At 44.4% G+C, this 23,976-nt stretch overlaps 2 protein-coding genes across 3 annotated transcripts in view; one reads left to right on the top strand and one right to left on the bottom strand.

Annotated features, from left to right (window-relative positions):
- Nucleotides 1–4,390: 4,390 nt before the first annotated feature.
- Nucleotides 4,391–14,270, bottom strand: LSM1 (LSM1 homolog, mRNA degradation associated). The gene is made up of 4 exons (XM_082608522.1): nt 14,063–14,270; nt 9,730–9,798; nt 8,234–8,349; nt 4,391–4,875 (listed from the first exon to the last, which is right to left on the bottom strand). Exons 1-4 carry the CDS (start codon nt 14,106–14,108, stop codon nt 4,705–4,707), a joined length of 402 nt encoding a protein of 133 aa, XP_082464648.1. The 5' UTR covers nt 14,109–14,270; the 3' UTR covers nt 4,391–4,704.
- A 285-nt stretch (nt 14,271–14,555) lies between these two features.
- BAG4 (BAG cochaperone 4) overlaps nt 14,556–23,976 on the top strand; it is a 34,565-nt gene continuing 25,144 nt past the window's right edge. For both annotated transcript variants that reach the window (XM_082608519.1, XM_082608518.1), the window contains exon 1: nt 14,556–14,925. In XM_082608519.1, coding sequence (XP_082464645.1) covers nt 14,656–14,925 — 270 coding nt within the window. In that variant the 5' untranslated portion in view covers nt 14,556–14,655. The remainder of the gene's footprint in view (nt 14,926–23,976) is intronic.

The raw sequence follows: 23,976 nt of genomic DNA, 5'->3' as shown, positions 1-23,976 counted from the left end.
ACTAAGTGTAAGCTCAGTGAGGGGATGGAAGGCATCCCATGAGTCTGGGGGGCCTCAGCAGATGATAACGGCTGGCGTGGAGCGCTCCTGAGTCAGGCACAGGGGTGGCTCTGAGCTCTTCCCACGTGTTCACTCACCTTACCACCACCCAAAGAGCTGGTGCTATTAGATGCCCATTTTGCAGACAGGGAGCTGAGAGGTGCCGCTGGACCAAGTTCGGAGAGCTCTGAGGTGAAGAAACCAGGACGCACAGCCTGTGCTCTTCACCGTTTTGTTTTTTTTTTTTTTAATTGAAGTACAGTTGATTTACAGTGTTGTGTTAGTTCCTGCTGTCCAGCAAAGTGACTCAGTTATACAGACGTATATATATATCCTTTTTCATATTCTTTTCCAGTATGGTTTATCACAGGATATTGAGTATAGTTCCCTGTGCTGTACAGTAGGACCTTGTTGTCTATCCATTCTCTGTATAATAGTTCGCATCTGCTAATCCCAAACTCCCACTCCATCCCTCCCCTCCCCCCCTCCCCCTTGGCAACCACAAGTCTGTTCTCTATGTCTGTGAGTCTGTTTCTGTTGCATAGATAAGTTCATTTGTGTCATATTTTAGATTCCATATATAAGTGATATATGGTATTTGTCTTTCTGTCTGGCTTACTTCACTTAGTATGATAATCTTTAGGTCCATCCATGTAGCTGCAGATGGCATTATTTCATTCTTTTTTATGCCTGTGTGCTCTTCACGTTTTAAAATCTCCTGTTTCTCTCTGAAAAGCAGAGCCCATATTTGCCTCTCATGCCTGACAAATCTCAGGGTGATGCTCAGCTCTCCCCTTACACTGGTTCCCTTGTTCTCATCTGCCTGTTTCCAGCAGGTGAGCCAGGGACGTTGGCAGGGGCCACAGTTAAAGCTCTCTGTCTTCTGTAATAGCCTAAACCAGAAGAGCAAACTGAAGGCAGGTGGGCTGAGTTTAACTTCCCAGATATTTTATTTGACCTGCACACTATTTTTAGAAAATTTTGAATTAGTTGCCAACACAAACTGTAGGACAGAAAACAGATCAGTGGTTGCCAGGAGCTGGGGAAGGAGGGAGAAGTTAAATTCACAGGGGCAGGGGTGATGGTGATATAACTATATGCAGTTGTTAAAACTCACAGAATTGTACACTAAAAAGAGTGAATTTTACTGTATGCAAACTTATTCGTCAATAAAACTGGGTCTTAGGGAAGAATTCCCAGGCAATCTGGGTTTCTGACCTTGGATACAGCCAGCACTGGGCCCTCTCTCTTCCTTGTGGTTCTGGCTGCTGGCCAGCTGGTGCTCTGACACCACTCAATGCTCTGTGTTTCCAGAGCAGCAGCATTTGAGACCATTTTCTACCCCTGGGTCCTGCAGTAACAGCTGCTGAATGTCTGAAGTTAGGGGGGAAAAAAAATATATATATATATATATATTTTAAAGAATAGGTACAAAATAGGAGGTTGAGAAGGGGGAAAAAGAGAGGCAAAGCAGTGAAGTGAGACAGAGAAAAGAAGAGGACTTGATTTTATTTTTTGCTCCCAAGGAGCCCTGGCAGAGCTGGAGGAGTAGACAGGTAGGGGAGTGCGAACCAGGGTGGACAGCCCCAGAGCTTTGGGACACGTAGGTACGTGCCATTTTCTAGGATGGGTTTCCTAATTCAGGCTAGGAGGTCTTGGGTCACTTAACTAGATACAAAACCTGCTTCGCTGGCAAAAGCAAGCACCCATGAAGCAGTCTCTTGCTCTTTATCCCCAAAGGGGAGGAACATGGACTAAAGAGTATTTGTTGCCTCCAGCAACCCTGACAAGTCCTCCCCCATCCCCAACCCCGTTTCCCTGGGACGCTCTTCCAGATGTTGGCACACCAATCATCTCCAGACTCTTCATGCCTGGGGGGCTGTGGTCTCCAGTGAGGGCAGTAGGAGAACATCTCCACATGCAGTGTAAGGATCTCTGCTAATCACTCCACTCCCGGATGCTCGGTGCATCCTGCCGTCCTGCCGTCCTCATCCTTTGAGGCCTCAGTGGTCTCTGAAGCATCTTATCTGACCAGCCTGAATTCACTGCATTCCCCATCCATCCATCTATGCATCAACCCATCCTTCAACCCCCCAAATATGTACTGAGACTTGGTATATGCCCGGTATCATCCTAGATGTGGGACTACAGGAATGAACATGACAAAAATCCTGTCCTTAAGGGTTTACATTCTAGTGGGGGAGTGGAACAGACAGTAAAGAAGTGAAACTTATGTTGGATTGCGATACTTGCTCTGGTGAAAAGCAAAGCTGCCAAGGATATAGGTGGGGGGTGGGGGGAGGGGGGAGGGGGGAAGGGGGAGGTGTGCTATTTAAAACAGGTCGTGAGGGAAGGATTCTTGCAGTTATCTGGGACAAGTATGTCCTAAGCAGAGAGAACAGGAAATTCCGGCCTCGTCCAGGGCCTGCTGCACCTGCTCTGCCTGCTGGCCTGCACCATCTGCCATCTGTACCTCGCTCTTCCTGACCTGCCACCCATACTCCTGTGAGCAAAACTGAGGCCACTCTCTAGCTGTCACATCTGTGTCATAGCCCTGGGGTTCATGCTGACACGGCATCCCTGAGAAGCCCTGCACAGTGGGCAGCACGAGGGCATCTGGTTCTGCTAAGTATCCAGGGCCTGTTGGGAGTTTATCCGAGCAGTGGGGGAGAGCAGATACTGTGGCTTAAATTCAGCCGACAACATGCAACGTAAGGTCAAGGGCCAAGGAAAGGGGAAAAGAACAGCTGGGAGAGAGAGAGAGAGGCTCTGTACCCAGTTACATCAGAATAAAGATCGCCAGGAAAGGGGCTGCAGTAGATCTTGTTTGTTTTCCTTGAAAGTGGTCTCATGGGGACCCCTATTGGAAGAAACTATTAAAGACAAAACAAAGGTATAGAACTGAGATTGATTCTGAAGCCTGATAACAGTAGAGGAGTACCCGCAGTGGTCCAGGAAAAAAGCACGATTTCAGTTCCTGCAAAAAGCCTGGACTGGGCAAAGCTGAGGGCAGGCCGTTGCTCTGAGCAGCAGGGAGACGAACAGGAGGGAAGCAGGGAGTCTCATTCCACCCTTCAGCTCTCTTTGCTGCTGCCTGTGTGACAAAGGTCTAAAGGCAATACATTATTACGCATAACTGAAGCCCAGCTATGGCTTGGAAATTCCTGAACTACTGTGGAAATTCTTCTTCTTTGAACGTAAGAAGAAATCATGACTCTTGATTGCATTTGGAATTCTGTTTGAAGGAGGTTGAAAAGACGAGTACAGTGAATCCGAATCTCTTGAAGGTGCCGGATATTCTGAAACGGTGGTGCTCAGAAAAAAGCAGAATGCTTACAGAAGGCTGTAATTCTTTTGACTCTCAAAGAACATCTTCTTGTAGTGAGAGTTAGCCACCTCTTCCACAAGTCTTCCCTTTGTGTGGGAAGTTAATAACAAATTCCGGCTATTCAACAGTAAGGTTAGAGATGAAACACACTAGATAAATCATTAAGTGCGACTGTTCTTCACAAATTAGCTACCTTGAAACCAACCCAATGAATAGCTCAGAAGTCTGCATTTGGGGCAGTTTTAAAAACATCTGAGTTCATAAAACGTGGTATATTTAATACTATAAAATAACTCAAACATAGGAATTGGCTATAAATATCTTCCCTGCAAAGAATGTCTTTGCTCAACAGACTATAAAATAAGTATCTGGAATAATTTTACAGTTAAAACTGAGAATCAGGGAGGATAAGTGACTTGCTTGAGCCCAAGGTGCTAGAGAGAACAGAGTCCAGGTTTTAACCCATGTCTCCTGTACCCTCGGAAAGTACAGCCTCTTACGCTTCCTGCGTGATCAACATCATTCCAGAAAAGGGGCATCACTTGGCTTGGCCGAGAATAACCTAGATATATCAGTCACTGCGACACCATTTTATCTGTGCTTTTTGATCACAGCATACGAGGCTCAAGACTCAATCCAAAGGACTAGAAAACCTAACGAAATTAACAGAATATTTAGAGAAGTCGTTACGTGGATCTCAAGGGAACGCAGCTGGGATAGCTGTTGGTGAAGCAGAAACAGCTGCTTCTCAAACACCAGCTTCTCTTACAATCAGTAAGTGCAAAACTTCATGGAAAGAGCCCTCCTCAAGCCTGAAAACTTGTTTTTCTTATCAGGTAAAAACATGACAAGGGGAGAAAGGAGGACCCGCAGGATATCTGGTATGAAAACATTCTGTCAGGTTGGAATTGTGACAGAAGGGAGATCCCAGCATGTGGTGTATGGACTGCTTATACCTGAGAGCCGAAATTTAATGACTCTTCACTGAAGGCAACTCAAACGTGGGAAATAATAACATTGCAATTTTGAGATTCATGTTTTATTTACAAGCAAATGAAGAATATTCCCTGTAACCACTAATTTGGGTTGAGAAGAGCAATATAAAGAAGTAGTTGCTGGGTCCACAGTGACGTGTGAAAGGAGTCCATGCCACTGTTTTCTTTAAACGATTTTGTTATTAAAAAAACAAACAAAACGCACGATTTCTTCATGTTGCATATGTGAAAGAATTCCAAATAAAAATGACTTTTCAAAGCTCTGCAGTCTCTCCTCAAATGTGTCACTTGGTTTGGTGACAGCCCCTGCTCCCCAGGAGCTACAGCCTCTGAGCAGAAGACTTAATACTCATCAAGAGTATCTGCTCGAGGGATGGACAGGCCTCGATCCTTCAGGGCCTGGACTTTCAGCTTCTCGGCTTCCAGCTTGGTCTGCTGCTCCACCCTCTGTTCTTCTAGGATTTCTTCAATAGACACTTGCTGGAGGGGTGTGTCACTCTCCTTTTCTAAGTCCTACAAAACAAGCAGGTTTGGAAAACTTCACCTGATGACCAAGAATAGAAAACATCATAGATCTAAAGGCAAACCGGTTCCTAAATGGATTCCTATATCTGGCTTGGGTTATTTTTCTTACTTGAGATAGGGCAGAAATATCCTATGGACAGATAAATTTTACAAAGAAATGGCTGGCAATGCTCCTATAGAACACATATGAGTGTGGTTTAACAGGGATCAGTATCGGCATGTATAACAAAGCTTTCGTGTATCCAAAGTCCTACATTAGACAAGTACTCCTTCTCTTAAAAAAAAAAAAAAAAAAAAAAGATTAGGGCTGCTTACAGCTATTTCCCCAACCCCAGGGAATCCAAGAGAGAAGGTACTGAGGTCAAGATGGCTTAAAATAAATTTTGTATTTATACATGATCAAAGTCAGCCTAATTTCTGGGGGTTTGTGTTCAGGAAGAAGGTAGAGAACATTGATTCAAAGTAGCACCACCACCTCCCACCCCGGCCACACCGGGCCCTGGCTGCATCCCGAGCCAAAGGCAATAAACTGTCCCTCTGTCGCATTAACCAGGAGTTGTTACATTATAACACAGGACTTATTCCTCCTCCATGGCAACAAGTCTTCTAGAGAAAACCTCAGCAGACCAGTTAGGTTACTAAACCGTTTTGGCCCCAATGTATTTCTCGCAAATATTGGCTACTTTTCCCACTTAATATGGCATAATATGCTTAATATTTTTATTTTTGAAGACCTTCTAAACATTTGATAACCAATTTTATAATGCAGAACCTTGCTATAAAATTATCTATCTACAGACTCGGTTCACTCTCCTTAAGATGAGTATACAGGTGTCACTCTGTGTTTTAGTAACATGGAAAGCCTATACCGACAGGGCATTCTTACTTCTCATCCTCCTCTCTGACTTTTAATTATAAAATTCTGGGAAGGCATCAGCACATACACAAACTCTCCAGACGTTCCAGCCGACCACTGGATACTTATCTTCAGATGCTGCTAAGGCCTCGGAACCCGCAGGCAGTGACACGGCAGATGGAGGACTCTCACCAGAAAGGTTAGAATGAAAGCCACATAAATTACATAAGCAAGCCCTGCCCTGGGTCAAAAGTTAACTGCATCCAGCAAAATATATATTATCAAGTGTAATCTTCCCTCACAACCCATGGGCAGCAGGAGGGAAGATAATGTTCTTGGCTTAGTGTACTACTTCTTGGGCTTTTCAATATTATGTGCTGAGCTGTTCATGTGGTTATGATAATGCTGTTTCCTAACTATCAGCTTATTACTTAAGGCCGTGTGTCTCATCATCCTTGAGGTAGAATCCAGGGACTCTGCAAACAACTGAATGTTTACAGAATCCAAATGGCTTCTAGGTTTGAGTTTTCCTAGAATTGGTTCATAATGTCTTCAAACTGACTACCGATTCATAGAACTATGTAAGCATTTCCTGAACCATATTTCTTTAGTGGTACCACTATAAGAATTCTGCAGCATCCAAACCATAACATACCAAAAAAAAGAGCACTTTTCTCCACAAAAGGGCCCCCAGGAAACAATGAAGCTTTAAGAATAAACACAAGTTCACTTCTCTTTACATACATCTACACAGGGGCATGTTTGTGCCAATGTAACTAGCACAGAAAACATGGATGTGGTGTTTACTACTATATAACTGAAGCACAGTATGCGTGGATATTTTAACTTAAATCTTTCCCCCGACAGCAAAGTAATACATTTCCTCTTTAAAACAAAGAGGTGACAATTTCCGCTGCTTAAACATACACCGAAACCAAAAATATCAACCACAACAATATTTTTTTTTTTTTTTTTTTTTTTTTTTTTTTTTTGCTGTATGCGGGCCTCTCACTGCTGTGGCCTCTCCTGTTGCGGAGCACAGGCTCCGGACACACAGGCTCCGCGGCCATGGCTCGCGGGCCCAGCCGCTCCGCGGCATGTGGGATCTTCCGGGATCGGGGCACGAACCCGTGTCCCCTGCATCGGCAGGCGGACTCTCAACCACTGCGCCACCAGGGAAGCCCCACAACAATATTTTTAAAATTAGAAAAAGTTATTTCATAGCAATACTTGGACAGTATTGATTAGTTGTTTCCAGCTGTTTCCGACATGAGGTCTCTGAATGAACATGACCCTGGCAAAATTACCTCCTTACTTTCTCAAATGGTCTACCATTAAAAATAGCTATGGACCAAACTACTTCGCCCCAAAGACTTCTGTAAACGTGATTTAAGATGTGGCTAGGGATTGGGAAACTTTACTGAAAACTTTAAAGATAAAATCAAGCAAATGCCAAGGTTTGATTTTCCTGGAAAGCCCAATAATCAGAAGCATGAGGATCAAGTCAAAGGTATTAAATAAAGTACTTTTCTTTTAAAGTAAATGTCTCATGTAAAATGTGAAATCAAGTTTTATTTTCTTTAAAAATGTCTGAGTACTTCTAATATATATTTTGGGGGAATAGTTTTCTAATAGTTCACACACATAGACATACAGACCTACAGTAACACCACTTTAGAGGATTTAACTTTTCACCTGCCAGCTGGCTTTCCTGACAACAGATAACAGGTACCTCTCCTCCTTGGCTGGGAGCTAAGTATGCAAGTGAAGTTGAGCCCATCCTCAGAAAGTTAACAGAAAGGCTTCTTCTGCAGCCATTCTTTCTCCTTCCCCCCTTTAAAAAACATAGATATCTCATTGTATATGCAGTGTGTCTTTCCCCCAAACACCACTAATTACCTTTATGTCATGAAAAACCATTTGTAACCAACTGTTTAAATGACTGCAAAATATTCCAGTGTTAACAAGCCACATTTCATTGAATTATTCTTCTCCTGTTAGGTATCAAGCTTCAATTTTCTGCTATTAGAGATACAATAACAACATACTAACAAACACATTTGTGTGGGACAGTATTTACATATATATATTTATATATATATCTATGGCTGCTCCGTGTGGCTTGTGGGATCTTAGTTCCCCAACCAGGGATTGAACCCAGGCCCTTGGCAGTGAGATCGGGAGTACTAACCACTGGACTGCCAGGGAATTCCCATGTAGGACAGTATTTTTTATGATATCAGGTAAAAATCAATGGTATTTTGCTGCTAATGGGATCAAAACCTTTAAAATGCCAGGAGGCACTGAAACAAAGTTAATTGCTCTCTGTAGCTTTCCTTTTACAATGTAGTCTTCCTAAGCTAATTGGGTGGTTTCCTTGAGAAGCTGGGTGAAGGGGGAAAATATATTTTTTCCTTCTTGAAGAGAGAAAAAGGAAACCTAACTGGCATGATTATCAAGAGCCATAGCAGCTTAACAGTTTTCACTTACTATTTCTCCTAGTAGGACCACATTTTCTCCTCTGACCACAAAAATCCCTCGAGGAATATCACCGTATTTTTTGCCCACGTGGATACGCTCCACAGTCTGATGTAGCACTAAGTTAGCTATAAGTGTACAGGGAAGAAACAAAGATATTTGGTTCAAATTACTTTATAGGTAAAGGTCCACCACTCAATTAATCAGTTATTTTGAGTAGAAAGATTTAGCTGAACATGATTTTCAAACTTTCTAGTTCTGGAAAAAGCTAAAATTTCAAACAATCTCTTCCTATTACACTGAGACAAACCACTTAGGAGACTTTTAAACAACTGCAAACTGAGAGAGTATTTGGGATTATGTTGCACTAATAAGGAGGATGGTGGAAATAAATGAAGAAAATTAAATTCCTTATGAGTTAGTTGCTAATATCAACATGGCTATAAGAAAATACAAATGATAGGGCACTTGGAAAACTCTGAAGCCCAAACAACTGCAGAAATTAAAACTCTGGGGTTTTTTGGAAGGAAACCGTTTTTCTATGTTGTGTGGGTATGTGTGTGTGATGATTTACCGAAGATTTAACTTTGTTTCAGTAGTTAGGATTCACTATTCATTTAACCCAATGTAGGTATTCATGGATTACGATATAACGGTAACCTATTTTTTCCCTTTGTCAGATAACCATAATCTGGTAATCTGAGAGTAAAGTCACTATTGACCACTTTTCCCTCATGTAGTCTGATGAATTTGACTTAAGGTTTAGAACCACAATCTGTGAAGAATAATTCCTTTTCCTCTTTCAATTGGTGCTGTTTGTCTTACGTGAAGAAACGCAGTATCTGTGCTCTTATCGTCTATAATTCTTACATGTGTTTCAATTATGTTGTTTTTCCTCAGGCCCAAAGCCACTGACCTAAGCAGGTGTCCAGCAAATGCTGATATGAACTGAGAAGTTCCTTAAGACAGAAGCAAATATAAGGTCTCTTTAGAAAAATGCAGGAGGCAAAACCAAGACCAAGACCTTGGGTCTAATGTATCCCAAGGTATAAAATTCTGAGCTTCATGTTGGGAGTCCCTAAAAAGCTTCAGCAGAGGCCTCTGACCCACTTTTCATTGGACAGGGAGGGATTACCTTCAGGGCAGGAACTGCTTTGAAGAGTAGTCACACCCAAGCCAATGTACAAATGAGCAGCTTTTTCAGTGGACTGAGTTTATTTCTATCATCTGGCTCCCTCTAATGGGGAAAATAAACAATAGTCCAGAACACTGTCAGCGCATGTTCTAGTGAAAACCAGTTTTAGAAATACGAGCTTGTAAACACAAGCTTTTGAACCACCTAATTGTACTTTAGAAAACAATGATGTAATGATTCAAACCAATATTCCATTATGCCAGACACGTGAAAAAAGTTGCAGACAAATAAACTTCGATATGAAACAACACAAAAATACAGTGGGCAGCTCTTATTATCCAGAGTACAGGAGAAGTCTGTGACTAATACGTACCAAACTGATCAATGCTTCTTAAAAAGCCTATAAGCGTCCTTCCATCTCGAAGCAGGACCAAGTGCTTTTCTGGGGAGAGAAAAAAAGATCTTTAAAAAATGAACTGGGACTTCCCTGGTGGCGCAGTGGTTGGGAATCCACCTGCCAATGCAGGGGACACGGGTTCAAGCCCTGGTCTGGGAAGATCCCACATGCCGCGGAGCAACTAAGCCCGTGCGCCACGACTACTGAGTCTGCACTCTAGAGCCTGTGAGCCACAACTACTCAGCCCGCGAGCCACAACTACTGGAGCCCACGCGCCTATATCCCGTGCTCCGCAAAAAGAGAAGCCACCGCAATGAGAAAGCCTGCGCACTGCAATGAAGAGTAGCCCCCGCTCACCGCAACTAGAGAAAGCCCGTGCGCAGCAACAAAGACCCAGCACAGCCAAAAATAAATAAATAAATTAAAAAAAAAAAAAATGAACTGTTGGGACTTCCCTGGTGGCGCAGTGGTTAAGAATCCGCCTGACAGTGCAGGGGACACGGGTCCTAGCCCTGGTCCAGGCAGATCCCACATGCCGCGGAGCAACTATGCCCGTACGCGCCACAACTACTGAGCCTGTGCTCTAGAGCCCGTGAGCCACAACTACTGAAGCCCGCGTGCCTGCAGCTCGTGCTCTGCAACAAGAGAAGCCACCGCAGTGAGAAGTCGGTTCGCCTGTGAGTTTACAGGGTAACAACAAAAACAAAGTTCATAGCAGATTAAGCTCCAGCACATCCTCTTCCAGTGCATTTAGGGCAGAGCTCACTGAGGAATAGAGGGATGACCCCGCAGTCGGTGTTTACATGAGAAGACCGGTGACGAAAGAATCCGAGGGGGCGGCAGAGTGGGGAAGGACTGGGCACAAGGACTGGGCACGTAGTCAGGGGGCCTGGCCGACTGGTTCTAGATGCTGATGCTCGACAGTTAAACCCTCTCAGTGTCATGTCAGTTTCTATACCTGCAAATTTGGAAATTGAATCTAGGTGATCTTTATGATCTTAATTCAAGAATTATTTTCCCCTCAACTGAGATGGAGAGCTTCTATTTCACACTCTGGAATCAGGGAAGGTTTTAAATGAAAAAAAAACCTCAGACGTGCAGAATGAGGATACTGATAATAAAACTAGAGCAGAAGTTCAATAAAATTTATGGAGAGCTATGTGCTGTTCTGGGGCCTCGATATAGAGTACAGCAGGGGTCCCCAACCCCTGGGCTGTGGACTGGTGTCCGAGGCCCGTTAGGAACCGGGCCCGCACAGCAGGAGGTGAGAGGTGGGCAAGTGAGCGAAGCTGCACATGCCGCTCCCCACGGCTCCCCATCGCTCGCATTGCCGCCTGAGCTGTCCCCCGCCCCGCCACCCGGGTCCGTGGAAAAACTGTCTTCCGTGAGACCGGTCCCTGGCGCCAAAAAGGTTAGGGACTGCTGCAGTACAGAGTAACATTTAGAGTCACCAACCTTAGGAACTTATATTCCTGGTGGAGAAAGTCAAACAAATTTTAAAAAATGCCCTATAGTGGGTAGTCTAGCAGAATAAACAACAAGATAGCAGGATGAGAAAAAGAGGGGAAGAAGCTACAGAAGAGAGGGTGGCTAGGGAAAAGCTCTCTGAAGAGGTGACCCTGAGCTGACACTGAAGAATGATAGTCAGCCCGTCACTAGAACAGGTAGCCAAAGTCATTCATTTGTTCCTTAATGCCACGGATAAAGTACTTGCTAGATGCAGAACAGAGGGACAAGACAGTGATTCTTTCCTGAAGGAATTTATAGGCTTTCTGGCGCTATAATTAAGTGCCACAAGAGAGCAAATCTTAATTATGTGAGACTGAGAGAAACTATATCTAGCTGGAGCAGGTATCTGAGTTGGACAGTTTTGGCCACAGGAAGAGTGACAGGGAAGGGGAAGAGAAGGGAACTCTGTAATTTAGGCAGAAGAAACAGAGCTATGTGTCTAAGCGTCCGGCGAAAAGGTGAGGGTGTGAGGGAAAGAACAGGAGATGAAGTCAGAGAAGTCCTGGGAGCAGGCTGAGTTTGGACGTGACTTCACAGGGAACAAGAAAACTCTGAAGATTAAACTGGCAGAAGAGAGAGAACAGTTTTGAGGCTACACCCAGAGCCTGAGACATGAAGAAGAGACCGGAACCAGGGGAGAGATGGGCAGGGACAGGATGGGAGGACCAAGACACTGCAGTTATGAGGGCTGGGATTTATCAGCCAAGTGCGTGTGTATATGTGGGTATGTGTGAGAGAGTGGGGTGCTGAAGAGATGAGTGAAAGAAGATGTAGGAATTCTGAGTCATCATGTCAGGGAGGACCATTTACCAAGAGCTGGCAGTAAAAGAAGCAAGCTCAGTGGAAGGTGATTAGCTGTAGTGGTTCTGAAGTGGTATCAGGACACCTATGTAGAAATGTCAACTGGCAACTGGAGATGTAAGACTGGCCAAAGAAGTCAGGATCACAGCAGTTTTTGGATAAGTCCACAAAGAGGTGATATAATAATTAAAGTCCAGGAGCCCTGCTAGAGATTTAAAGAAAGAAGCAAGCCAAAGATGGGACCTAAGTGTCCATCTATTTTAGGGAACAATAACGGCTGCAGAGGTAAGAAAATCAAGTACCAGTGTTGGAGAAATCAAGAAAATGAAGAATCCCGTGGTAATGGTATCACAGTGTTGCAGAGGAGACGGAAGAGCTCGGAGGAGTGCATCAGAAGGTGTCTTTAAGACTGCAGTTTCAGTAGTGTGTTGACAAAAGAAATCAGATTGCAGGACTAATAGAGGTAGGTGGTCTATTGCAGGTGGTCAGGAAGTAGAGTTAAAATGGGAGATTACTCAAGAGGTTTGGGGGTAAAGGTGTGAAAAAAGGGATGGGAATTTGATGGTGAAACACAACTGAGAAAAGATTCGACAGACAAGAACATACATGAAGGGGAGGATTCAGAGGGGGAGCGAGAGAGGATATGAGAGCAACAGGATATTAATGGAAGAAGGTTCCAGAAGCAGTGGGAGGAAAGAGAAATAAGACACAAACTGAAAGGGAGGAATACTTCCTATTCAAATGAGAGGATGGGCGAAAATACAGAAAGACTGAGGAGAGGAGAGTGTCTGAATGTCACAGTGAAGGGTGCATATGAAATGGTTTCAAATCTTTCAGTAAAGAAGGAGCTTGGAATCTGCAAAAAAGGGGTTAGAGGCTTGAGAAAAGCAATTATTTTTAGTAGAATGGCAGGATGTGTTAGGGGCCTCAAATAATTCAGATACATAACGAGAGAGGTGTGGGCAAAAGGGCATCCTCAGATAACTAAGATTGAGGATTTCATCACCCATTACAGACAGGCTTGTACAGTGGTTGTTCATACATGACTTTGGTCCGACCTATATTTCCCTTCAATAGAAAAATCACTAATTTGGATCTAAAAAGTGATTTCAAACGACAGGAAGAGAATTTAGTCATAAACTCACTCTTTAATTTACATACATAGTAACTGCAGAGATTCCTGTAACTTGTTTGGAACTGTATGTAAACCGTTTTGCAGCAATTACAAGTTAATGAAACAGATCACACGATTGAGACAACTTTAAAAAATGTTTACGGAATAATTCACAGATGAGAGAGTTTGGAAAAAGGAAAGACAACTGTACAGAAGTGAGCTCCTCTTCAGAACAGTGACTAGGAATAAGGGAGGTCTTAATAAATGCGAGAGAAAGCTGTCTAACAGAAGAAAAAAATAAGTTTGAAGTGACTCAAGTCTTTCTGGAAAAGGCAATACCTGGTCCGACAGTGGTCTCCATTACCATAACCCTAAAGTCTAAATACCCTCAACGGTAAAAGAAGATTGCAAACGGCCACACGGCATAAATCCTATGTTTAGTGCTAATTAAGTCCAACTGCTGTTGTATTACTCTTTTCGTTTCTTGAAGAATCCTTTCTCTAAGAATTCTCATTCATCCACCAGTAACCACCTGGTACTTCGAAATGCCGCAGGTGGGAGATGATGCACCGGGGAGGCGGCCAACTTTCACACTTGGGCCTCAGCAGCCGCATCCCTGAAAAGCAGAAGTGAATTCTACAGCTTGCCCGGGGGCCGGTGAAGGCTGCGAGAGACAGGATACAGGGAGCAGGCTAGGAGGTGGGCAAACGGTGTGTCCCGTGGCTGCTGCATCCTGTGGAAGATGCCAACGCCGGACGTCCAGAACCTTACTAAAAACACACCGCCCCCGGCCCAGACTCATTCTATGAGCTCCCTCCTAAGAGGCACCCTCCTGGGAAGAAGGGTCTCACCCCAGACTTCACTCGGAGGAGATGAACTACTCACTGTCGATGTCCTCGATGAGGCTGGCGGTGCCGGGCATATAGTTCATGTTGAGTTGAGATAAGGCTGCAATGTATAGTGGCGGTGAGCCAGCGCGTCCAACACGTCCTTCCTCCTATCGCGGTCGCCGCCTCGGCGGGACCGGGACAGGAACCCGGACCCGAACCAACTCCCCCACCCCGGCTTTCAGCAGCCGGGGCCTGCCGGAAACGCCACCATATTACCCCCACCCACTTCCGGCATCACGTGCCCGTCCTCAAGAAGAGGCGGGACCGTAGCGCGGTCCTGGGATACGCTTTCCGCATCCCTGATAAGAGGTGGAAGAGGAATCTAGATTGGATAGACAGTGGGGAAATGTGTTCTCCCTTTTAAGGAACACGGTGCCGCCCCTCATTTTCCTGCTTCCCAGACCCCAGAGTCACGGACCTCCGGCCTTCCACTCTCAGGACGCGGCAGCTGAGGGGGCGGGACCCGGCTCGGGATTGGCTGTTGCCGGCCGACCCTCCCTTCCCTGCGGTCCAGTCGCGCTCCCCCGCAGGCGCCTGCGCAATGGGCCGGCCTTGGGGGGCGGGAAGCGCCCGGGGGCAGTGGAGCCCATGTCGGCCTTGAGGCGCTCGGGCTACGGCCCCAGTGACGGTCCGTCTTATGGGCGCTACTACGGGCCTGGGGGTGGAGATGTGCCCGTGCACCCACCTCCGCCCATATATCCTCCCCGCCCCGAACCCCCCCAGCCTCCCATTTCCTGGCGAGTGCGCGGGGGCGGCCCGGCTGAGACCACCTGGCCGGGAGAAGGCGGAGGAGGCGATGGCTACTATCCCTCTGGAGGCGCCTGGTCGGAGCCGGGTCGGGCTGGAGGAGGCCACCAGGTACGCTTTGCGCCATCTGTCCCAGGGGTGTCCGACAGGGTAGTCTTTGGGGGTGAGGGCTATTGGGATTGATCCACCTCCAAGAGTTTGTAATAAATCGTGTTTCCTGTGTTTTCCTTAGGGGGGCTTTGGAGAGACAGAGACTAGGATCGCGGGTGAGGGGGTGGTTTGCTTGTGTTCTCTTTGCCCCTCGTCTTCTACTTAACCATAATAAATGTCTTACCATGAAAGGAGGAAAAAAGATCCTGCGCTGACCTGCGAAGCTGAGTAGCAGGCTGCGAATCTCTAGCCTGGGGACGAGGTTGGGCTGGAGTGGCCCGGCTCTTGCTTTTCAAGTCCTAACAATTTTTCCTGCGTGGCTCGTCAGGTCGGCTCTCCCCGAGAAGGGAGGTGGCTGCAGCCTTCTCCGTCACTCAGCAACCCCTCCCGCTGGGAAGGAACGTGAGGGAAGGGGAGGGAACTGGGCATTTAGCCCTTTGCCCCTAAAGCTTTGCCCCGCGTTGGATCACGGATAATCAGTGTAGGAAAGCACCTTTACGTGGATTGTTTTATTTCATCTTAACGGTGACTGCAACGTAAATGTCATCACAGCGTTCCTATTTTACGATGAAAGAACTGCTGGCTGTGAAAGGTTAACTCACTCAGTATATTCGGACCTCTAACATTTTATTCTGTGTCGTCGTGCCGGAAATACACTTCTGTTTTGTTAATGCAATATTCTTCGTAGAGAATTATCGTTATACGGTGGGGGCATACGTCTCCTTTGCTTCAGGAATTATAACATCCTCATTGGTTGAAAATGTGATAATAAAATTTCTAAACATTGCTCGTGGGAATGTAAAATGGCTCAATGGTTTGGGCAGTTGCTCAAAACGTTAAGCATACTGCTAGGATATTACTCAGCAAGTCTGTTCCTAGGTATACACCCAAGAGAACTGAAAACACGTCCACATAAAAACTTGCACATGCATGTTCATAGCAGCGTTATTCATCATAGCCAAAAAGGGAAATATCCCAAATGCTCATCAACTGAAGAACTGATAAAATATGGTATATGCATACAATGAAATTATTTAGCCATAGAAGGGAATGAAGTAGTGAGACATTCTACAAATGGATGCACCTTGAAAATATGCTACATGAACGAAGACAGTCACAAAGACCAAATATTGTATGATTCCATTTAAATGAAATGTCCAGAATAGGCAAATCTGTAGAGACAAAGATTTGTCATTGCCAGGGGCTGGGGGCCTGGGGACATTGGGGAAGATAGATAAAAGGTATGGGGTTTCCTTTGGGGAAGATGAAAATATTCTGGAATTAGTGATGATGATTGCACAACTCTGAATATACTAAAAACCATTGAATTGTACACTTTAAAAGGGTGGGTTTTATGGTATATCTTTAAAAATTGTATGAGTAAAAAACATGTAGTGAGAGGTTAATTGTGAAGAAAGGTCCATAATTTCTGTCTAAATGTGGAATAAGTAGCCGTGGGACTTCAGTCCCATAACAGGGTAGAAAGATGAAATGCTTAGCCTACAGGTAGGCAAACTAGACCGAGGCTCCCTTGAAGGGAAAGAGGAAGGACTGCTGAACTGACGACTGCCCGGGCTTGCTGTGTTATCAAAGCAAAAGTGTGTTTTCAGGTTAAGGTTAGAGAAGTTAAGATCTTAACATTGTGCAGGGAGTTGTCAGGTATTGGTGGAGTACAGGTGTGCACACAGGGTGGGTGATGGTGCTGGAGGGATTGGGCTTAAAACTGGAATGTGTCATGGGCATTTGTAAACCATGTCAAGAGTCTGTCTTTCAGGTTGACGTTTCTGAAACTTGAAAAGTATTGGATGATAGTTTTTTTTTAATTTTTTTTTTTTTTTTTTGTGGTACGCAGGCCTCTCACTGTCGTGGCCTCCCCTGTTACGGAGCACAGGCTCCGGACGCACAGGCTCAGCGGCCATGGCTCATGGGCCCAGCCGCTCCGCGGCATGTGGGATCTTCCCGGACTGGGGCACGAACCCGTGTCCCCTGCATTGGCAGGCGGACTCTCAACCACTGCGCCACCAGGGAAGCCCTTTTTAAAATTTTAGATATTTATTTATTTATTTATTTGGCTCCATCGGGTCTTAGTTGCAGCACGTGGGATCTTTAGTTGCGGCATGTGGGATCTCATTCCCTGACAAGGGATCGAAATCCGGCCCCCTGCATTGGGAGTGCAGAGTCTTAGCCACTGGACCACCAGGGAAGTCCCTGGATGATAATTTCTTATGCAGTAATAGGAAACTAATAAAAAAGATAAACATGTCACACGTGTTGGAAATTTTTTTTCTAAATTCGTTGTTTATCTTTTGACTTTATTGTGGTTTTTGCCATGTAAATTTTACATATTTATATAATCAAACATGTCAGACTTTAAAAAAAAAAGGTATACAGCCTTTTAAAACCTTACTCTTGGAACTCCCTGGTGGTCCAGGGCTAAGACTCCACGCTCCCAGTGTAGGGGCCCGGGTTCAATCCCTGGTCAGGGAACTAGATCCCATGTGCCGCAAATAAAAGATCCCACGTGCTGCAACTAAGACCTGGCACATCCAAATAAATAAATATTAAAAAAAATAAAATAAAACCTTACTCCTCAAAAAGTGTGGGCCGTGGACCGGAAGCTTCAGTGTCGCTTGGGGGTTTGTTAGAAATGCAAAATCTCTCCTGCTCCAGACTTACTGCTGCTGCAGTTTAATGAGATCCTCCGGTGATTCATATGCACGTTCACGTTTGAGACGCATTGCTTGGCAGAATTGAATGTATTGAGATGATGTTGCACTGAACCACTACAAAGGCTTGACTTTATATTAACCTATTTAAATACGGCAGGAGAAGAAACGGAGAACCTCTCCCTGTGTTCTTTGTCTTCTTACCTCGTTAGCTTTACTTGCAGCACTGCAGTTTGATTCCTACCCTGGCAGCATACGCATCACCTAGGAGCTTGTTGGAAATGCTGTATCTCAGGCTCTGCCCCAGACCTGCCGAATCAGAATGTGCATGTTAACCAGGTCCCTGGGGGATTTACGTGCTCCCCCAGAACGAGTCATCTGAGAGAGTGCTGAGATGCAAGCTGGAAGCTGCAGTCTCTTCTAACCTAAGCTGGGAAGTGATCCACCATCACTTCTGCCGTATACTACTGGTCGTGGAGACCAGCCCCAGCACAGTGTGGGAGGCCACTTCACATGCGTGTGAATGCAGGAGGCAGGGGTCTTTGGGAGCCATCTTGGAGGACGGCTACAGTGGGAGGGTTTGGGGAGACAGCTTAGTTAGGCTCCCACTTAGGGCAGAAAAGAAACAAAAAGGCCATGTGTTTCAACAATGTCTGAATGTAGACAGGTTCTTTTCAACATTTTTTAATAAAAATTCTCAAACGTCTAGAAAAGTTGAGATTGTGTGTGAAAACCAATACATCCACCGCCTAGATTCTATGGTTAGCACTTATTATGTTTATCACATCTATCTATCTTATTTTTTGGATGTGTTTCAAAACTAGTTACATAGGGGACTTCCCTAGTGGTGCAGTGGTTAGGAATCCACCTGCCAATGCAGGGGACACGGGTTTGATCCCGGGTCTGGGAAGATCCCACATGCCGTAGAGCAACTAAGCTTGTGCGCCACAACTACTGAGCCTGCGCTCTAGAGCCCGCGAGCCACAGCTACTGAGCCCACGTGCCTAGAGCCCATGCTCCGCAACAAGAGAAGCCACTGCAAAGAGACGCCTGGGCACTGCAACGAAAAGTAGCCCCCGCTTGCTGCAACTAGAGAAAGCCTGTGTGCAGCAATGCAGACCCAACACAGCCAAAAATAAATAAATAAATAAATAAATGATAAAATAAAAATAATTGAAAAATACATTTAAAAAAAACAAGTTACATAGATTCGAAAGACATTTTCTTTTTTTAAAAAATATTTATTTATTTATTTGGCTGCACTGGGTCTTGGTTGTGGCAGGCGGGCTCCTTAGTTGTGGTTCGCCAGCTCCTTAGTTGCAGCACCTGGGCTCTTTAGTTGTGGCATGTGAACTCTTAGTTGCAGCATGCATGTGGGATCTAGTTCCCTGACCAGAGATTGAACCCTGACCCCCTGAATTGTGAGTGCCGAGTCTTACCCACTGCGCCACCAGGAAAGTCCCTCAAAAAATTTTCAAAGGTGTATATCAACTGCAAGTGAGGGTTTCAAGAGAAACAGAAGGTAATTCTGAATTTTTGGTATTTCATAGGAATAAAGATTTCATAGGAATGACAAGAGGAACAGGTTTTTATGGGAAGATATATATGGTTTAGTTTTTTTATATATAAATTTATTTTATTTTATTTATTTTATTTTTGGCTGCATTGGGTCTTCATTGCTGCGCACGGGCTTTCTCTAGTTGTGGTGAGTGGTGGCTACTCTTCGTTGTGGTGCACAAGCTTCTCATTGCGGTGGCTTCTCTTGTTGCAGAGCACGGGCTCCAGGCATGTGGGCTTCAGTAGTTGTGGCACCTGGGCTCAGTCGTTGTGGCTCACGGGCTCTAGAGCGCAGTCTCAGTAGTAGTGGCACATGGGGTTAGCTGCTCCGCGGCATGTGGGATCTTCCCGGACCAGGGCTCGAACCTGTGTCTCCTGCATTAACAGGCGGATTCTTAACCACTGCGCCACCAGCGAAGCCCTGGTTTAGTTTTGTACCAAAAGAACTAGTGATTGGTTAATAGAGGAGCCTAAAAAAAATTACAAAGACTGGCCAAGGGTTTATGTACTGCCTTTATTTCATATCTGCTGAAAGCCAGTTAGTGACGGTGGTTACTGAGAGCTGAGCTCTTGATGCAACGTATGTGATTGATTAGAGAGACGTCTGTGATTTTCTGTTTTTGTTTTGTGGTTTTTTGATGTCCAATTTTAGAGTCTGTTGTGTTGAGGAGTTGTTGTCTGGGAACAAAACAATAGATGTGGGGCTTAGGAGGGAGACAGGGGTTGGAGACAGTGATTTGAGAGTCATCAAATGGAAGCGTAAGTGAATTACCAAACCAGGTTATGCTGCCAGGGGAGAGCTTTGAGATCTAGGATGGGTGAGAGAGAGAGAGGACCCGGAAGACAATGAGCGAGAATACTTGGATAGAAGGAAAATCAGAACGTCGTGTGATACAGACCAAGCGAGGCCACAGTTATTTTGCAGGTGAGTGATATGAGAACTGAAGAGAAGCAGTTCGATTGGCAATTAAAGAGGTATCATTGATTTTAGTGGTGGGAGTTTAAAACCGTATTTAAGTAATGAATGGGGGGTTTGGATGGCAGGAGAAGTGGTGTAAACTGTTAGTAAATGAGAAGGTGGTCACTTGACTGGGAAGCAGGATTGAGGGAAGAATTTTTAGGATGAGATGGCTTGAGGATGTTTGTAAGCAGAAATCGACAGTAACACAATAATAGTGGGGGACTTTAACACCCCGCTTAACACCAATAGACAGATCATCCATACAGAAAATAAATAAGGAAACACAAGCTTTGAATGACACAATAGACCAGATAGACTTAATTGATGAGAGTAAGCTAGTAGATTGAGAAAAAAGATGCTAACAAAAGGATGGCATATGGCTTGGGGAGAAGCGAATTAAGAAGTGAGGAAGAGCTGAGAAACCTCTCCCAGAGCTAGAGGGGGAGAAAGGAAGCTTTGAGTTGTAAGAGAGGGGCATTGGAGGAGTTCCTGGCTCCTGATGTCCTTGTCGATGAAGAAGGAGGCTAGGTCATCTGAGGGTAAAGGAACTGGGATGGGATACACTGGGAACTTGATATGTTGAAGCAGGTGCTGGGGGAAAGGAGGCACTGTGGGGAAGCACGGAAGAGACCCAAATGAGGTTAAAGCTGAGAAATTTGTGATGATGGCCAGTACAGGAGCATAAAGTACTTTTTAGTGATTTTGGAATATATCGCTATAAAAATAATTTGTAATGTAGTTTTCTAATAATGTTTTTTGTCTAATTCTTACAAAACATATAAACAAACGTGTAAATGGATCTTTGGTAGAGTACCAGCACTACTGAGATTCCTCTACTGTTAGATTTGCTTGGGCTGGGGTTAGTCTTTGGGGGCATGGCGGCACGTCACGTTGTAAACCATACATCCACTTCTTATGGGACTAGATAGTTCTGTGATAAACATGAAAGGTGTTGACTCCAGCCTTCACCTGAGATATAGGTATTTCTTCTCAAAAGAGAAGAAAGTAAATAAACTTATTATGTTCTTGCATAATTTTAATCAAATTTCCTTTGTCACAAAAACTTTCATTCACATTATTCCTACTTGTGAAAACCTTTTATCATATTTGTTTAGTTTACATCATCTTTTATCATCACCTTTGTCTAGTTTCAGACAGCACATAAAAAGTTTGGAGAGACTTCGGCACATGATAAAATCGGCAGTTTGGTCTATAGAACAGCTGTCAACTTCAGCCAGCTTCCTGTGAAACCAAACGCTATTTCATAGGATTAGTGTCATGTTAGGAGGGCCTTGAGCTGCAGGCTTTCATTGTTACTGGGGATATTTTTAGATTTGTTCCATTTTGTCCAAAAGGGGGGAAAAAAAGCAAAGGCAGTCTTTTTAATTAAGACTTAATAAAATTAATAATTTTTACTGCTTCATTGAGGACATTCTTTTTTTCATATAAAAATTATGATATATTTTACATATTGTAAATTTTACCATTTTTAAGGTATAGTTCTGTGAGTTTTGACAAACACATATGGTTATGTAACCAGTACCACAATCAAGGTATAAATATTTATCCATCTTTTAAAAAAAGGACTCCTAGGATAAGATGGAAGATGTAATTTTTATTCATCTCTAAACCCCATTAAAATTACAGAAAGGGAACTGTTTCTTACTGTTTTTTAAAGTATTTTATGAACTCATTTACATAACATATGTATGTATGTGTACACATATATATATTCAGTATTTTGAATGTGTCTCAATCAGTTGCTGTCATTCTTTTATTGCTTAAATGATCCCATATGATGCCAATGGGAGCCCCCTCTTCTTGGCTTCTAAGTCCTTTTGACATGACCCGTTGATTTTTTTTTTTTTTCTTTTTTTTTTAACGCGGGCCTCTCACTGTTGTGGCCTCTCCCGTTGCGGAGCACAGGCTCCTGACGCGCAGGCTCAGGGGCCATGGCTCACGGGCCTAGCTGCTCCGCGGCATGTGGGATCTTCCCGGACCGGGGCACGAACCCGTGTCCCCTGCATCGGCAGGCAGACTCTCAACCACTGCGCCACCAGGGAAGCCCCTGACCCATTGATTTTTGACAGCTTCTTTGATTTCTGGTACAAGATATGCCAGGCTTATTGTATAGTCTGGCCCAGATGTTAAAATCAGCCATTCTTTTAAGAAACCTTGTTTTTGTTTTGTTTTGTTTAGTTTTTTAATTGGAGAATTTTATTTAGAAGCTATATATGTCAGGATCCAGGCAGGAAAACAGAACCTACACTAGTTCTTTTAAAAGAGAGAATTTGATTTAGGAAATTAGTTAAATGGGTATTGGAGATCTGAAAAGGTAAAAAGAGAAAATGTAACACAGAAGATAGTTACTGCAGGAAACAGCCTCAATTCCTGGGGCTGGGGAATAAAGAGAAGAGGTTGGGGGTATTAGAACCTGGAAACTTGGAAGAATGGCCTGGTATAGCTGGCACCGAGGAGGCACTGCCGAGCTGGTGCTGGTACCTGTGAGGGAGTTCTCGGGAAACCAGGAGTCTGCAGACTCTGCTGACTGATGCTGCCCCCAGGTTGAAGGGCTTTGCTGGGCTGGCACTGGCAGGAACGGGAAGCAGGCGAGCAAACAGGAGGGAGCAAGTCTATTCTCCCCTCCTCTAACCTAGTGCCCCCTATTGGCAGAACCAAATAGTGAGCAAGTGGCAAAGAGAACTGTTTGCAGACTCCTGATCCTGCATCTCAGAGCCAGTTACAGAATGCTGTGTTTGGAGCTGAGGGCCAGTCGCTTAATAACTGGTACAGCAGTTACATTTGGGTGCTAGGTATACTGATTGCTGTTGTGTTGTCATTGCTTCTAGACCTTTTCAATGGACAGAGTTATATAAAATAAGTATTTAAAAAATTTTTTATTGGAGTGAAGTTGATTTACAATGTTGTGAATAAGTATCAATATTTTAAAACAGAAAAATAAATAAGTTCATATTTGTGTTAATTCAAATTTAATGTCATAGATTATTTTTACTTCTTAGATTGTATTTATTACTTTTGTATGGAAAATTTTGGTTCCTAACAATACTAAGGTAATTACAAATACTTGTACAATCCTACAATAATATATAAAATAAGTTCAAAATAATGCCAGGTTGCAGCTCTGGCATGACAGCGTGAGGAGCTCTGTGGGCCCAGTCCTCAGTGAAACTGGTGAAAAATGTTTTTAAAAAACAACCAAATTAAAGTCTCTGGAAATGGTCTTAAGGAATTTAGCAAATGAGGAAACATTTATTTTTTAGAAAGTTTACTCAAACTCGGTAAGAACAGTGAGATTCTGTGCCATCCTCCACCTCTCCCACCCCCCAACCCCCAGCTCAGTGAGAGAGAAACTCCATTAGACTGGAGCGGCAAATAAAACAAAGTTTCTTCGCTCCTGGGTGGGCAGCACATCGACATTGCTCATCTTGCCCCCAACTACTGTTGCAAAGGCCACGTTCCAGGCAAGTGTGGCCAATAGTGGTGGTTCCTACCCATGCCCTGTCCCTACCTGTGGAATGGAGGCTTTACCTTGGGTAGGGCACTGCTGAGAACACTGGGGCTCTGCTCACCCTTACCCTGGCTTGTAAGGCAAGCTTGGAAGGCCTGAGGCTACTGCCCTTTCCCCCCAGGTGCTCAGCTTTTAAAGCAGGGGTGTCTCTCAGAGAAGCACACCATTGTCCCCAACCCAACTGCAGAGTGTAGCTCAGACATTTATCTGGAGGCAGACGCAGGCTGTAAAACCGGTAGCTCCTACTCTTTTCCCAAAGGAACTGACTTTATTTGCATCAGAATATGGAGAAGCTGAAG

The sequence above is a fragment of the Mesoplodon mirus genome (genome assembly GCF_964341445.2).
Source record: "Mesoplodon mirus genome assembly, chromosome: 20".
Lineage (NCBI taxonomy): Eukaryota > Metazoa > Chordata > Mammalia > Artiodactyla > Ziphiidae > Mesoplodon > Mesoplodon mirus.
Note: the sequence above shows the minus strand (reverse complement) of the source record. Positions and strands in the feature narration are given on the sequence as shown.

Coding starts and splice junctions, on each gene's coding strand:
- LSM1 (XM_082608522.1), bottom strand. CDS start 14,108: ATGAACTATATGCCCGGCACCGCCAGCCTCATCGAGGACATCGACA. Junction 8,350..9,729: donor AAGAAGCATTGATCAGTTTG/GTACGTATTAGT, acceptor GTACACTTATAG/CTAACTTAGTGCTACATCAG. Junction 4,876..8,233: donor TGGTCCTACTAGGAGAAATA/GTAAGTGAAAAC, acceptor CTTGTTTTGTAG/GACTTAGAAAAGGAGAGTGA.